Below are 15,719 nucleotides of genomic sequence, written 5' to 3' on the forward strand. Positions count from 1 at the left end.
CGATTTGTTCTGTTCAGGATAGAGTGAGTCATATTAATTATCAAAAGCAACGTGTTAATACCGTAACCTTCCCTGTGTCTTTCTTCTAATGGAGGGAGAGTATAAGAGAGTACATGGACTGGACTATCTGTGACAGGTGCACTGGTGGCAGGCAAAAGAGAACTTAATGGATGCACGCGCTCCAAATACCATAATACTGGGATCAGTGCACTCAGAATACAAAGTAGTGTTATAATCATTAGCATGCATTTTCTACAGCAAATTCTTTTGGACATTTTTATAGTCTCTATGGGCCTCATTCCGAGTACGGCGCTAACCAATGGCGCTATTAACGCCTTGGTTGACGCCGTACCCGGACCGGCAGCGCCTTGGTGGATGGCGGAATTACCGCCCCATTCCAAGGTTGGCGGGGCGGTAATTCCCCATTCACCAAGGCTCTTCCCCATAGGGCTCAATGGGAATGGGGAAGATGCAAATAACGGTGACCGTTCATTACGGTCACCGTTATTGGCTGGAGGCCCCTTTGCGCCCTCGACTTTAACACCTGCTCAAAGCAGGCATTAAGGGCGAGGGCGTAAAGGGAACCTTGGAGTATGGCGGTAAGGGATTACCGCCACCGGTCTCGTTAGCGGTGGCCGCTATCCCTTACCGCCATACTCGGAATGAGGCCCTATATCTATTACGTCATCAGCATTGGTGCAGGAGGGAACAGAAGCGAGTATAGGCATTGTGTGCAATCCTTCTTTCCACCAATGTTCGTCGTGAATAATTTCTTTACAGCACCATTCGTAAAAACAGCAAAGCGTTCAAAGAGGTCAGCAAACCGTCTAGGCCAGTTCTCATCAGCCCAAATTGCTTAACATGTGGCAATATTGTGACTCTGCACAGTGCTCCAAAGACTTTAGAGCAGGCATCAATTGTGTTTGTACCGTATGCGCACCATTTGTCCCCATGGGGTGATCAACATAGGTCATTCACTTTTTCAAAGATAGCACTGCGAAGCCGCGTTCCAGAGCTCCCAATTTGATGCAGATTGATACAGCTCCCACGCTCCAATTCCCTAGGCCTCCGATTCCCAATTCATCCGTTTTGGGAATAGAGGCAAAACAAAACATGTAGATTAGATCACTTCCGATTTTGAGAACGTAGGTTGTACCTTATCGCTCCAGGTACTGTGTGATCAATGAACAGTGCAGATTCACTTCCAGATGCAGGCTCAGTGTCAGCCTGTGATGCAATGAGTGATGAAGCAGGCTTAATGTCAGCCCGCGATGATGCAGGTTCAGCTGGGCAAAGTTGGGGCACCTTTAGCCCTTTCCCCTTTGTGGCAATCTTTTCAGGCTTTTTCTCAGGCTCAGGCAGTATTTGTGGCAGAGAACTGGCGATGGTGTCTTTCGAGTCAAGAGCAACTGTTTCTTTCTTGTCGTCTGAATCAGGCAGCTCTTTCAACGGAAATGGAATTCTTTTCGTGTGGGTGGCATGAATGCATGCCTTTCGACCATCCACTCAGACTGCAGTCTGCGTTGTCAGGAGAATCTAGTACGGTTCCCTCCACCTAGGTGCGAGCGAGGATTTTCTTCACCAGAATCCACTCTCCTGGCTGCAGACAATGCCTTGGGCCTGTGTATCTGACAGGAAGAGCCTCCTGTACCTGCTGATGAATCAAAAAGAGTTTCTGAGTTAACACGTTACAATAAGTTCTGAGCAAAGGGTATTCTACTTCATTCAAGCGCCTAGGCTGCAGGGCGCACCAAACATTCGCAGGTCTCCCCATCACGATTTCCTATGGGGAGAGTCCAGTCCTTGCCTGCACAGACGTGCGCATGCACAACAAAGCTTAGGACAGCGCATCCGGCCACCTCAATTGACTCCCTGAACAGATTTTACTAATCTTGTTCTTTAAGATTCCGTTCTGGTGCTCAAGAAGACCGGCACTCATCGGGTGTCTGGCTGAATGGAATCGTTTATCAATCTGGAGACCTGCACAAATCTGTAATATCACGGCGGCAACAAAATGTGGGCCGTTGTCTGACCATATGACTCGTGGCAGGGCGAATCTAGAGAAGTATTCTTTCAGCATCACTTTTGCTGTGCTCATCGCTGTGCAGTCCTTAAGCGGATATGCTTCCACCTATTTACTGAATGCATAGACTACCACCATGATATATTTAAGATTCTGACATCTTTCCATTTCTATGAAATCAAAATGGATGACTTTAAAGGGCATAGAGGGGGGGGGCAAAACTACCTACTGGAGTAGTTGTTCCTTTTCCAATGTTATGTTGCAAACAAGTCATACAATTGTGGACTAGTCTTTCCACATTTTTTCTAATGTGTGGATTCTGCCATACTGTGGCCAAATGCTGAATAATTTTTTTACCACATATGTGTGTGGGACTGTGGGCCATGATGACCATTGCGGTTACATAGGATTTGGGCAGCATCCACTTCCTACTTTCTTTGTCTACCCAACAACCATCTACGTCTAATTCTGCTGAACCCTCAGCCCACGCTTTTATTGCATCTGCAGTACTTCCGCTTGCATCTCTTTGACTGTGGCAATCCATTTTCTATCATGCAGGGCACTTCTTCTGACTGAGCTACAAACATTTTCGTGTGTGGATCAGTGGCAGTTTGTTTCGCAATTTTGTCTGCAAATGCGTTTCCTTTTCCAACGTTACATGTTACTTTCTTATGCGCTTCACATTTCATTATTGCTAATCGCTTTGGACGCGCCAGTGCAGACAACAATCTTGCTATTAAAGCACCATGTTGAATCTTGGTTCCATGTGATGTTAAAAAATCCCTTTCAGCCCAGAGTCGACCAAAATTGTGTACCACCCCGTACTGACTGTCAGTATATATGTTTACATTTATGTTTTCAGAAATTTCACATGCTCTGGTCAAATGCAATTATCTCTGCAGCCTGTGCTGAATTGTATGGGATCCTTTTGCTCTCTACAATATTCTTTAGTGTCGTGATGGCATATGCAGCAGTTGATGTGCCATCAGGGAATTTAAAACAGGTACCGTCACAAAACAGTTCTCCGTCTGGCTCTTTCTGAGGGGTGTCCGTTAGGTCAATTCTTCCTTTCGTTTCTTGTTCAGTAACCATTATACAATCATGGGGTGGTGCAGGATTCAAAGCGCAACATCTCAAAATTTGAATATGTGGTGCAAACAGGAGAATTTCATATCTCGTTAGTCTAGCTGATGTAAGATGTTGCGTCTGCATTCTATTTAAAAGAACGCCTACTTTGTGGGGCACCATCAAAGTTAAGGCGTGACCCAAAACCATTCCCTCATTTTGTTTTACTGATGCGGCAGCCACAGCAACAGCTCACAAACAGCGCCGCAAAGTCCATGCAACAGGATCCAGAGCATGGTCTATTTCTTCCTCCTTGTTCCTGAGTCAAAACAGCCAACGCACAGCCATTATTTTCATGCAAAAATAACTTTAAATCCTTTTCATAATTTGGTGTGCCCAAAACTGGAGCTGAGCACAACGCAACTTTGAGCAGATCAAATGCATTCTGACATTCCTCGCTCCATGGCAAAAGCAAAGCAACATCCTTCTTTGTCAATGCTACCATAGGTTTTACAATCATAGGAAAGTTAGCAATCCACTTCCTACAATATAAAGCCATGCCTATTATGGCTCTGACTTCCTTTTGTGTCTTTGAAATAGGCATACCAGAGATGCTTTCTATTCTTTCTGGTGTCAGTCTCCTTCCCTCTTTCGAAAGTAGGTAGCCCAAATAGGCCACCTCCTTTCTACAATACTGGAATTTTTTTAATGAAGCCTTATGTCCATGTGCTGCCAAATGTGTCAACAATTTAACAGTACTCTCTTTGCAAATGCCTTCTGTGTCCGCAGCAATCAATATGTCATCAATGTACTGCAATAGTACACAACCCGTTGGCAATTCTAACATGTCTAGCTGTTCTTTTAGTGCTCTGCTATAAATACTCGGGCTCTCAGTGTAACCTTGTGGAATTTGTGTGAATGTGAAAGAATGTCCTCCTAACGTAAAAGCAAATAAGTATCTGCTATCTGGATGTACTGGAATGCTAAACAATGCGTTCTTCAGATCTACGACACTAAAATGTGAAGCAGACGCTGGAATCATTGTCAAAATGGTAGTGACATCTGGGACCAATGTAAATTGGGGATCAACTACTTTATTCAATCCACGCCAATCAATTATAAAACGATATGGTATTTAATTTCCTCCTTTCTTATAAACTGGAAGAATGGGACTGTTGCAAGTGCTACTGGTAATCTCTTCTATCACGCTCCATTTAATCAAATCAGAAACAATGCATTTGAATGTTTTCTCACCTTCCACCGAACTTTTATACTGTGGGATACGTGGCAATGTAACTCCCTCCTTTAAAACTATTTTCACCGGCTCTATTTTCAAACAACCAACATCGTTGTCATTCATCGCCCATATACAAGTCGGTACAGTACTTAATTCAGTTGGTAATGGTTTAGACAAAAATTGTGATACTGGCATTTTTTGTGGTGATATTGTCAAATGTACTCCATCAGGAGAACAATGAATAACCGCACTTAACTTTTTTAACAAATTTAACCCCAATAAATTCTCGCCGCAATTTTGTGTCAAAAGGAACGGGCATGACTCAGTGAATGGACCTATTGTTATAGGTACCAATTGTGACACTGGACTGATTACTGGGGTACCTGCGAACCCTACTGAAACATTCTTTTGCCCTGACAGTGGTATCTCCGGAACCAAGTGATGGTCAATCGAGCACTTCTGTGCACCTGTGTCCACTAGAAAAGTGTGCTCTCTATTCCCAACTTTCATCTCTACGTAGGGCCCTTTCTGATCAACGGGAATAGATACTGGTTCCGACCCCTGTCTTGGGCTGTCCTAGTAGTTGAACAATACATCATCCGATGTAAAGTCACCAGAATAGTATGAATTGGACTGAGTATCAAAAATATTTCCTTCTCCTGCACTATTCTGCTGATCTTGGTTTTGGTTTTGATTCAGGTTGTTATTTCCTTGGTTATTCTGATTCTGTGGCATCCTCGTGTTTCTATTTTGTCCTTGCATTCCCGGGAGACCTCTATTCTGTCTTCTCGGGGTATTTCCATTCCTATTCTGTAAATGTGGGCACTGTGCTCGCCAATGGCCTTCTTCCTTACAATATGCGCAGTGATTCAGTCCAATTGGACCTCCGTGCATGTTGGAGAAATTCCCTCTCGTTTGTGCATTTCTTCCGCCCCTATTATTATTTGCTACCTGTTGCATTAATATTCTCGTTTTTAGATTCACCCTATCCCTTATCTCTTTCTGTTTCTCTGTATTTACTCTGTTCTCATAGTATTGTGCCATGTGTAATACTTCACTCTGTGATTTTGCTTGCCACGCACTTCAGACATCATTATAACATTTTGAATTTTCGGTAGCAACCCTCTCATATATTTGTCAACAAATAGTCTCTTCCCGGGTTCAGTGCTTAAATCTTGGCCACTAAAGTCTGCAAATACTTCTTCAAATCTATTAAAATAGTCAGTAGCCAATTCATCTTTGCCTTGCATGCATGCCGTTAATTTGTCCGAGATAATTCTCCTTTCAGGTACCAAAATCTTTAATTTCTGTACTATTCGTGCTGGCTTTTCACCAGCTTTTCTGTCCGTATCCTCTTTTATCAAATGTTCCCATGTATCACCCAAAATATCAATGTCATCCACATTCCTCATTTTCTTCCATATATCTACTGGGAGAATCACAGGGAATAATAGATCAATATCACTCATTGTTAAAATGGACGATTTCAAATAGGACTCAATGGGCCTCATTACACGGATGGCGGTAAGGATTTACCGGTACCGGTAAATCCTTACCGCCTTACTACGAGGTCCCTTTGCGGGTTGGGGGATTTAACGCCTGCTTTTTGCAGGCGTTAAAAACCAACCCGCAAAGGGACCCAGGGAGTTAATTACGGTACCGCAATTTGCGGTACCGTAATTAGCGCCTTCCCCATTCCCATTATGCCCTATGGGGCAAAAATGGGAATGGGGAAGGGCAATGGTGGAAGGGGGAATTACCGCCCCACCAACCTTGGAATGGGGCGGTAATTCCCCTTTCCGCCAAGGCGGTGCCGGTATTTTACCGGCATGAACCATGGCGCTAATAGCGCCATGGTTCTCCGCCATCCGTGTAATGAGGCCCTATCTCTTTATAAAATCCGTCCAGATTCTTTCTCAAATCAGGGATTGTTTGTTTTATATTATTCACCTCTTGCCTAGAAAAAGGGACATGCACGAATTGTGCCGTGTAATGGGCTTCTATTATCTGCGCTGGTTGTCCATCAGCGGCACCAATCTCTACTTTTGGCGCAAAGGTGGGAGGCACTTCCCTCATGGGAAATATAGAACTGGGCGTTTCCTCTTTGGTTATTTTGTTAAGCACTATAGCTAAATCGAGGGAGAGGGCAGACTTTCCAGTTCCAGGTGAAAACGCTCTCTTGTATATTGTCATTAGATCAGGGGGGGAACAATACTTTTTTTCATAACATTCATCTTGCAAATACTCAACCATCACCTGCAATACCTTCCTCTGCATCTCTACTGTATACTGACCGAACGTATCATGCACCTCCATTGGAGAAATGCTAGCATCCGTAATCCATCTAATCGCCTCTCATGTACATATTTTCATTTCTTTACTAATAGGTTCTGACGACGGAAAATATCGCCGCACGACATATGGTACCCCCTGTTGTTTCCCTCTTTTCACCTCTGCATGCAATTCATCAAGTTCATTTTTAAACTCAAATAGTCTGTCTACGTGTTCTTTTATTTCTGCCGCACTTTCCCTCATACGCGAAAAAGCATTTAGATCCCGTAACTTCTGCGGTGCTAGCATACCAGTCAATTTCTTCCATCTGTCTATAAGATACTCCCCCATGCATTCTAACAATACCTGTTTTTCACCAAGCTTCTGGTAGTCATACATTGCACTCAGCGTGGATCCCTCGTCATTTCCTTCAATATACATTTCTGCCCATTCTTTAAGTTCTTCTCTCCTCTCCCTGCTAACCTACGGGTTACTCTCGTGCTTCCTCTCTGTACAGGCCCCACCGCTGTAGAGCTGCCTTCTCTGGCAGCTGCTAATTCCTGCTCTGTCGGTGGTGGGGGAAATGGTATCATGTGCGCAGGGGGAGATGGTGCAGTTGGAACAACAGGAATGGGGGGTGGCAACCGTGGGTACAGGTGGAGCCAGGGGTACTGGTGCAATTGTGTCAATATTATTTTGAGGGCGTTCTTGTCTTTTTTTCACTCCAAATTGTATTTATTAGTTCATCTGATGCTTGTAACTCTTGTTGAGGATATATCTTTTGAATGCTTAATTGGATACTCCTATCCCCCTCTCCTGATATCCTCATCCCATTTGAGCTCTTCTAGTTCTATCGCTGTTTCTGTGTTTGATTTATGCCTTCGCGCATGTTTCTCCCTACTTTTTAAACGGAGGTTAGCTTCTTTCCTCCAGTCTCTTATGACGTCAAATGTCGCGAGGCGTGCTTTCTTGCGTACTAGTACTGATTCTAAGTGCTCTATACGTGCCATCCAAAAGTACCGTCTTTCGGCCACTGCAAATCTACTACATGTCTGGTCTGTCTATGCCAAATTTCATTAAACATTATCGCTCCTATTACATATTTCACATACATTTCAAACGCTGGCGACCCTATGGGCGGCGCAACCGGGCCAGTTTCCAAAGATTGTCTACCGCAGTGGAAAAATCCCACTAGACAGGAAGACAATTTCCCAGGCATGTTGATCTTATTCGTACCTTACCCTGGGTGTTTGATCTTGCAAGAGCAACACTTAACCAATATCAGGGCTGTTAAGAATCGGGGCACGACTCTCCTGATCAATCAGTTCGTCTCTCAAGACGCAATTCGTCCATATACAGATGTAACCAAGAATCGTAGTGACTGCGTCTTTGGCTCAATCTGCCTCATTTCGGGACCCTCGCCTTCTTGCTCTCTGGGCGTTGCTCGTCGACCAGGGACCCGTTGTGTACAGATCTGCAAAGGAGTCTCTCATCAATTTCACAGGGGCGTCCTGAACACCTTTTGATCCCGGTTTCGATGGCCTCGTCCTCGATTCGTTTTCGCCTTCTTCAAATTCAACGTATACGATGGAGCAAATGGGGGAGGGTCCCTATTCGGGTGCCATTTTTTGCTAGGCCCTGAAGACCCTTGCGTATGGAAACAAGGCACAATCACCATACACCATTGATACCACAGACACGAGGATCGATTAACAAGTACTAGGGTTTATTGCAAAGCAAATATTCTCAGTCGACCGACTGGGTCTAACGTCTCGCAACACAAGACGCAAGAGGGTGAAAATTCTACAACAGTATCATATATATGAAAAGACAATCATACAATCTCTTTGTGACACATCAAAACCGCCCATAATGTATCTTCTTGAGCTAGGGTTCGATAATTGACAATTATGACAAATATGACACATCATTACACGTTTCTTTCTCAATCTATATTACTTGGTTTATCAACTGTTGCAATTTGCAGTAAGCAGACATAGTTCTTTGTTATGAAGAACACAAAGCACTTGTTTAGCGAGGAAACTGTGTTCGTAGGAGAGACACATTCCGAAGCATGTTAACTTCTGGTTTCTATTCGTGAACTAGGGGTCAACCTGATCTAAGGAGGGCCCCGAAGGGGGGCCTCTAGGAAAGTATAATTCATGCTTTAACAGCCTGTTTCTACAGTTTCAGCAAGACCGGCCGGCACCTGGCCGCTGATTAAATGCCTCTTTGCTCGCCTTCAAGGACTTGTGAGGGAGGAAAACGATGTATTTCTGTACTGCTTAGCATTTCTGTCTGGGCCGGTCTCTCAACATGTAAACTGTGGCCTTGCTCCATGCATGAGCTTTATGAAATAAAATACATTTTGCAAAGCATTGAACAGAAAGGCAAGAAAGCAAATGGCGATCTAGGCCACAAAATGGACGCTCTATGGTTATACTGACACTTCTGTATTGGCGATGTAGGGCATATGATGCGATTGGTTTTCGGCCAACATAATATACCTTCTATGCTTTGGTAGGGTATTTCTAGACTATGTCCTAGTAGAACTCCCTATCAGGGATTCTATTTAGCAAATTGGCAACCGAGAACGCAGCTAGCACCTATGCAGTAACAACATGAGTTTTGGGACCGATTTGCCTATCACCACCAATCAGTCCTCACCAACACTATCTGACCCATCAAGAAACAGGGCGATACCACACCCTCGACAGGCGCTGGAAGCGGAACAGGAACAAGGTACCCCTGGAAAACACAAAGACACTCAAACACACCACTATGTTAACTCTTGCCTCTGTGCCAACAAACAATAATATGCAGCTACGCCCCTTGATTAATTCAGCTTAGCTGCACACATACCTGCACACCTCCATAGTCACCTCAACAGTCTTTTTTTTTTTTTTATTTGTATGTGTTCATTTAGAACTTTACAAAAGAGATGAAGAAAAGGCAAGAAAATGACCCTCACCGAAGTAGCCCAGAAAAAGTCCAGTGGTCTCACGAGTGATGAGGCTGTTTGGACTCTATCCTCTGCATGGTGAGTTGCAGAATTTTGGTTGAAGCTAGTAACCAGCAGTTTCGGTCCCCACCTATCAGTCTGTTCCAACACGTTGCTTCGTCCCATCCGTATTCTTCTGGGCTAAAGTGCTTTATGTAGGCTGATCTTAAGTCTAGGGTTGCTGGGCATGAGATCAATAGGTGCCTGATAGATTCGGTTTCGACGTTGCACAAGCGGCATGTATTAGAGTCGGAAAGGCCTCGGATGTTCAGGATCTCATTTGTTTCCAGTAAATTTAGCCGGATTCTTAACATGTAATTTCTTGCTCTCCTGTTTGGAAATTTCTGGAGATATTTCATCGGCTCATTTAGTTTGGAGTGCATGGTGGGAAGGTGGAAAAGGAGTTTATTTTTGTTGACTAGGTCTTGGGTCTGTATCCAGTCTAATTCTTTCAGTTTCTTATAAACTCTCAGGGGGTTTGTAATAAGGTCAGCTTCCGTGCACGTCACTGATTCTAAGGTGGACGTAATTTTGTTTTTCCATGTTTTTAGCATTGTAACTTTGGCGCTTTGTAGTTCTGTGTTCAGTAGACCAAATATTTGGTCAGTGTCGGCCGTAATGCATTTCCTGAATAACCTAAGTGAGTTTAGGATTACTGTTGCTCTTAGTGACAGTAGGCTAAGTTCCTGTCTAATTGCAGCAATGGATGTAGACTTTGGAAGGTTTAAGACTGATTTCCAGAACTTGCTCTCCAGTTTTTGCCAAGTTCTTTCTGGGATTGTTGGCATGGCCTCTGTTCCATAGGTAATTGAGGGGACGACTTTTTTCTTGTAGAAGTCTATTACGGGAATGCACGAAAATTTACCAAATTTTGTATCTATTGCTTTTGCTTGTGACGCTAGTTTCCCCAACTTTATTTCCAAAGCGAGCTGCATAGATGTTTAGTTTTTTGAAGAGTCGATCTGGACACCTAGGTATTTATAGTCGGGAACCGGCTCGATCTCTTTACCCTTTAAGTACCATTTGAATTTTTCGGAGGATTTGTTGTTCTTCCGTCCTCCTCCCAGAATCATTATTTTTGTTTTTTCTCGGTTTATTTTTAGGTTGTTTTCGGCTGTGTATCTCAGGAGGTTTGTTAGTTGTCTCTGGAGGCCGATCTGGGTCTGATCCAAGAGGATTAGATCGTCAGCATACAAAAGGTAACTTATTTTTGCGGATGCAAGGGACGGCGGAAACGTGTGCTCCAGGTCTACAAAATCGCCGTAATCTCCGAGGTATGCAAGGAACAAGGCGGGTGCTAGCGGGCATCCCTGTTTTACCCCTCGCCCGGTCTGTATTTCGTCTGACAGGTCGCCTCTTTGGGAGAGTCGAACCCTGAGAGAGGTATCCGTGTGGAGAGCTTTAATTGGTTGGAATATTTCTTGAGGGCAATTCCAGCTCTCCAGTTTGTCCCATAGGCGGTGTCTGTCGACGAGGTCGAAAGCCTGCGTTCAACAGTCTTTAGAATGTGCTATACTATGCTATGAAGAAGGTTGAACAATGTGCTGTCATTAACCCATTACTGCCCAAAATCTACATTTTATCATGAAAAAGTACCCGTAACGGGCCGAAGCGCTACCGTAATATATAAAATGCCAGCAAAACTCATCTGAAAATAATGCAAACGCACATGAAGAACATTTTGTAAATGAAGAAGGTTGAACAATGTGCTGTCATTAACCAATTACTGCCCAAAAACTACATTTTAACATGAAAAAGTACCCGGAACGGGCCGCAACGCTACCCTTATATATGATTAACCTATTACTGCACAAAATCTTCCGTAGTAAAAATACAACTAATGACTAAACTCAAAGAGGGACTTTTTTGATGACATCTATATTATAGTAGAACATTCTCATCTCCCTGAATATACTCTAGTCACATAAGGATAGAATTGTACCACATTTGCTTTGATTAAAGTGAAGGAAAATTATATATCTGAAAATATTACTAGAGGGTGACTACACCTTACTCAACACTAGAGAAAGCAGTAACTGTTCAACTTTAGTTCATAGTCAGGTTTTCCTTTATCACTTCCATATCCTTGTTTCAGGAAGTGATAGCATTTCACATGTTTCTTCTTCCCTTAAAGGCATGGTCTAGTAAATATTTTTATTGTCCCTACGGGTCGGCCATGTTTTTTTAAGCCTAAGTGGCTCGATTTTAGAAAACGTTCCTATGGACCTTACCCGAGTTTTCGTCCATTAAACGCACGCGAAAACAAGCACCAGCGAGCCGCCATTTTCTGATAATCCTATCTTTTCCCCCATCGCCCTGGCTGACCTGCTTTTGCGGCACTAAATCAATTCCCCCGCCCCTGAGCCTGTCATCAGCAGACTCGTACCGCCCATTTCCCAACGCCAAAGCACGTCTTGTGTCAACATTCGCTGCGCTTCAGCTAATGACGTGTCGCCATGGAAATGGCAGGACGCCTCTTTCCTCAATAAGTATAAACAGACCGTTTCACAACACACAGCAGCAGATTTTCGATTCCATTCCTCTCTCTGTGTTACTTTGAGTATTCTGTGACTCGTTTCAGTGCTCTGGTCAGCTACCTTCGCCGCTTGTAGCCCGTGTGAACAGATACCAGTACCACCGCTATAAATTATTTTAGTTTGTTTAACACACAATGGCTACAATAATGCCCTACATGTACGAGCCCAAGTATACCGAGGAGGAACTACTAGAAAGGGAAGCACGCAAAAACGATGGGGATTCTGCTGGACGAGAACTGCTGCTGCCGAGAAAACTCGGGATGCCTGGCCTACATTTCGGAAGGCGAGCCACGACCGCAATGCATCACCGAGCTGCCAGACTTCAGGGCAGCCTGCCTCACATGGGCCGTGTTAAGAATAATGATGGTGCTTATGCACGAACTTCGCGCAACTGTTCGTCCTCGTAATCCGGCTAAGTATACTCTGCTTGTCATGCCACTCCTATTTCATGTTCTTCTACTCTATCCAAAATTACATCTACATATTATTGTAACGCATGTAAGTCGTTCAATAGTGTGCATTGTCTAGATAGCATTTGTCCGTGCAGAATGCCATTAGTTACAAGAATTGTCATTGACAACAAACGTTTATTAAACTTATCTTGGTCATTTAAAAACAGTTTGTTTCATTCCTTTTCACAGGTGGTACAGGCTGGTGGCCTATCGTTCCTTTACATGGTGGCTCCACGGGAGGCTTGGACGCCGAGTTCGAAGAGTGATACCCGCCTGTGCCGTTCGTGCCATTAGAGAAACGTTCCCGAGTGACAGCGGTCAGTACAGGGGATTTTCTCTCGCTGTGCTGCAACCTGAACTGTACAATGTTTAAAGTCTTGTATTTTTGTGTCATCAAAATAAGATACAAAATAAAACACCACATATATTTTAACAACGGTTGTTTCGATTTTTTAAATGAATCACGTGTGTCTCCATTCAAGGATGGACGTCAGCCATCTGTGCTCCGAATGGGTGAAGGTCTGGTCGCTGTGAAGCAGGGTGGTCACTATCTATCTAAGCTAACATAACATATTCTCGATAATGCATGCACTAAAACACACTTGTTCAAAGTCTTTCAGTGGGTTATGTCTCTATAAAAGTCACACATATGTCTATACTAACAATTACCATTGGATTATACAGGCCTTGGGTCTTGACCAATATAATACACCAGTTAAAGTGTGGGTCTGTGCTCACAATAATCTCCGGTATGTGGCATTTGTAATTGATAAGCAACAATATACTATCATTGATTTAAAGACGATATACTATATATTGATATAAAGGCGGTTCGCACCCGGGGATGAGCGCTGGAATGGGGGGCTGTCAGGGGCGCAAAAGGCCAAGGTGCCAAACTACATGTACACTTCAAAAGGTGTCCCACACCAAGGGGCCATCGGTCACATGGACTCCTCAGACCCCGTGTCTCCAGCCAGGCCTCCCCTTGAAGCAGGCCGCCCCCCTAAGACCATGACATACATACGTCATTCATTCACAAACACACCCCTGTTTCTAATACTTTATAAACCACTTGATATGTCTCATGAGAACATCTTTGTGCTTTGCAAGTCAACTCCTGAACGTGTTACCTGGCAACCACCGAGATCAACGCTAATCTGGTCGTCGTTGTGCTATCCGTGAACTTCTGTGACCGCTTAGAGCAAACCCATCAGTGTGCTACCTGTGGCCACCCACCTATTCTCCTGCAACATACTGCTCTGCTTGCTGAATCCAACTGTTTGTTGGTCAAGGTAAGGCCATGTATCCTAGTCATATTTCGCAGATTTTTAAATTTCTATCTATTTGCGAGTAGAGTACCCAATAGTGCTAGGTTCATTGGTCTCATTGCTATTGACTTGAGTTTCCATTGCTATGCTATCAATAGATCTATTTATTTTCATCTGTGTCTATTGTCATCGAATTGCACCCTTCAGGGGTCCAGTCTATAATGTAAGCATGTTTCCTTCTCGTGCAATACATAACATCCAAGGGATGAGTCACATGTTCAGATTTCAGTCACATCATTTATACATTTCTGCAACTTATGCAAATACTAAGCCGCACATAATGAACTGGTATAGTTCCTGCGACCAAAACAAACCTTGCATTGATCATTGTATGATTCATTTACTTTTGTATCAAATCTTTATTCTTGAAGATTGTATAATAATGTCGATATTTACTTTTCAGATTTATCAACAATGCCTGCCTGTTCGATTAGCGGTTGCCCTTCGAAGACCCATGCGAAATCTGAAGGCACTACAATGCATGTATTCCCGAAAACTGTTGATCGAATAAGAGAATGGGTCAGACATTGCGGATATCCACTGGATGAGCTGGAAAGTAGAGTCCAACAAGTCTTACAGGACAAGAGGGGTGATCGATACCGCATCTGCAGCCGGCACTTTTCCTTGGACATGTACACAACATCTTGGGTAACAAAGAAGAATAAACGGCGAACGACACGGAAATTGCTCGAAAACGCTATTCCCACTCTATTCGTCCACATTCCGCCACCGGTGAGTCAAGTGTCCGGATTTAGCTTTAGGCCTTGTGGTAGTGTGTAGGTATCCAAACAGATTAATTGATATTGTAGGTGTTCTATCCCTTGTAATAATTTCGATATTGATATGAGTGTATAGTTTTTTGAATAATGACATTTACCAATATATTCTTTTTCGATTTCATAACCCACAAACGCAATGTATATATATGGGAACAGGGAACTGTGCTGTATTGAGCATTTTTCAAGTATTCTGTCGCCTTACATGGCTATTTTTAATATTGGCATTTCATTATCAATCATTAATTTACCTTTACAACTTCTTGACTATCCCTTGAATCTGAAGCAAGAACATTCTACATCCTTGATGTGGTCGCAGTTATCAACCACTTCTAGCGCGTATCAGGTAATCTTACTAGGATAATCCGCTACAGACTTGTTTTATGCATGTCAGGTAATATTTTTATTTTATCGTGTAATCATTTTACCGAATGTTTGGTTAGTGCTTTCCAATTGATATACACCTTAGTTATCGTCCACTGGTGTTTGTTTTCAGTTATAATTAGTGTTATCCATACTAATGCAAGTACTGTCTTTCAGGGAGATGCTGAAGCGTCCGCCACATCTACAACATTTCTAGATGTTCTTCAACAGCAGGAGGTATGGATACTGACAGCTCCATCGAGCGTCATCATCAGAGCTGGAATTCTTGTTGTTTGATTGTTCTACACAATGTTTCATTCGTGGTTAGCCGTTGATATGTACCTGTGCTGTCGACCCCAGGTGTGTGTTATGTTTTCACTATTGTAATCCTCACTAATGCAAGAACTATGTTTCAGGCAGTTGATGGAGCGTCAACCCCTGCACTTGATGCAGAGCCTGACATTCAAGTAATTCCAGGGGAAGTGGAAGCGGGACCTTGCATATACGAATCGGCGCAACAGCTTTCGGAAGCGCCCACTACATTTGCAAGATCCATAGATATTCTTCAGCAGCACGAGGTATGGATAATGACAGCTCCATCATGCATGATCATATAACGTGATTCCATTTGCTATACTTTCTTCCCTATTAACGCAAGTGCTGTGT

General features: G+C 43.4%; 1 protein-coding gene across 1 annotated transcript in view; it reads right to left on the bottom strand.

Moving 5' to 3' along the window:
* The window catches only part of LOC138498440 (zinc finger protein 208-like), a 460,194-nt gene that overhangs the window by 119,694 nt on the left and 324,781 nt on the right, over positions 1-15,719 (bottom strand). Inside the window, exon 8 of the mRNA XM_069622194.1 lies at positions 5,346-5,754. Within this exon, the coding sequence (XP_069478295.1) occupies positions 5,346-5,754 (409 nt within the window). The remainder of the gene's footprint in view (positions 1-5,345; positions 5,755-15,719) is intronic.

Source organism: Ambystoma mexicanum, chromosome 5q (genome assembly GCF_040938575.1).
Source record: "Ambystoma mexicanum isolate Mex_15411 chromosome 5q, UKY_AmexF1_1, whole genome shotgun sequence".
Classification (NCBI taxonomy): Eukaryota; Metazoa; Chordata; class Amphibia; order Caudata; family Ambystomatidae; genus Ambystoma; species Ambystoma mexicanum.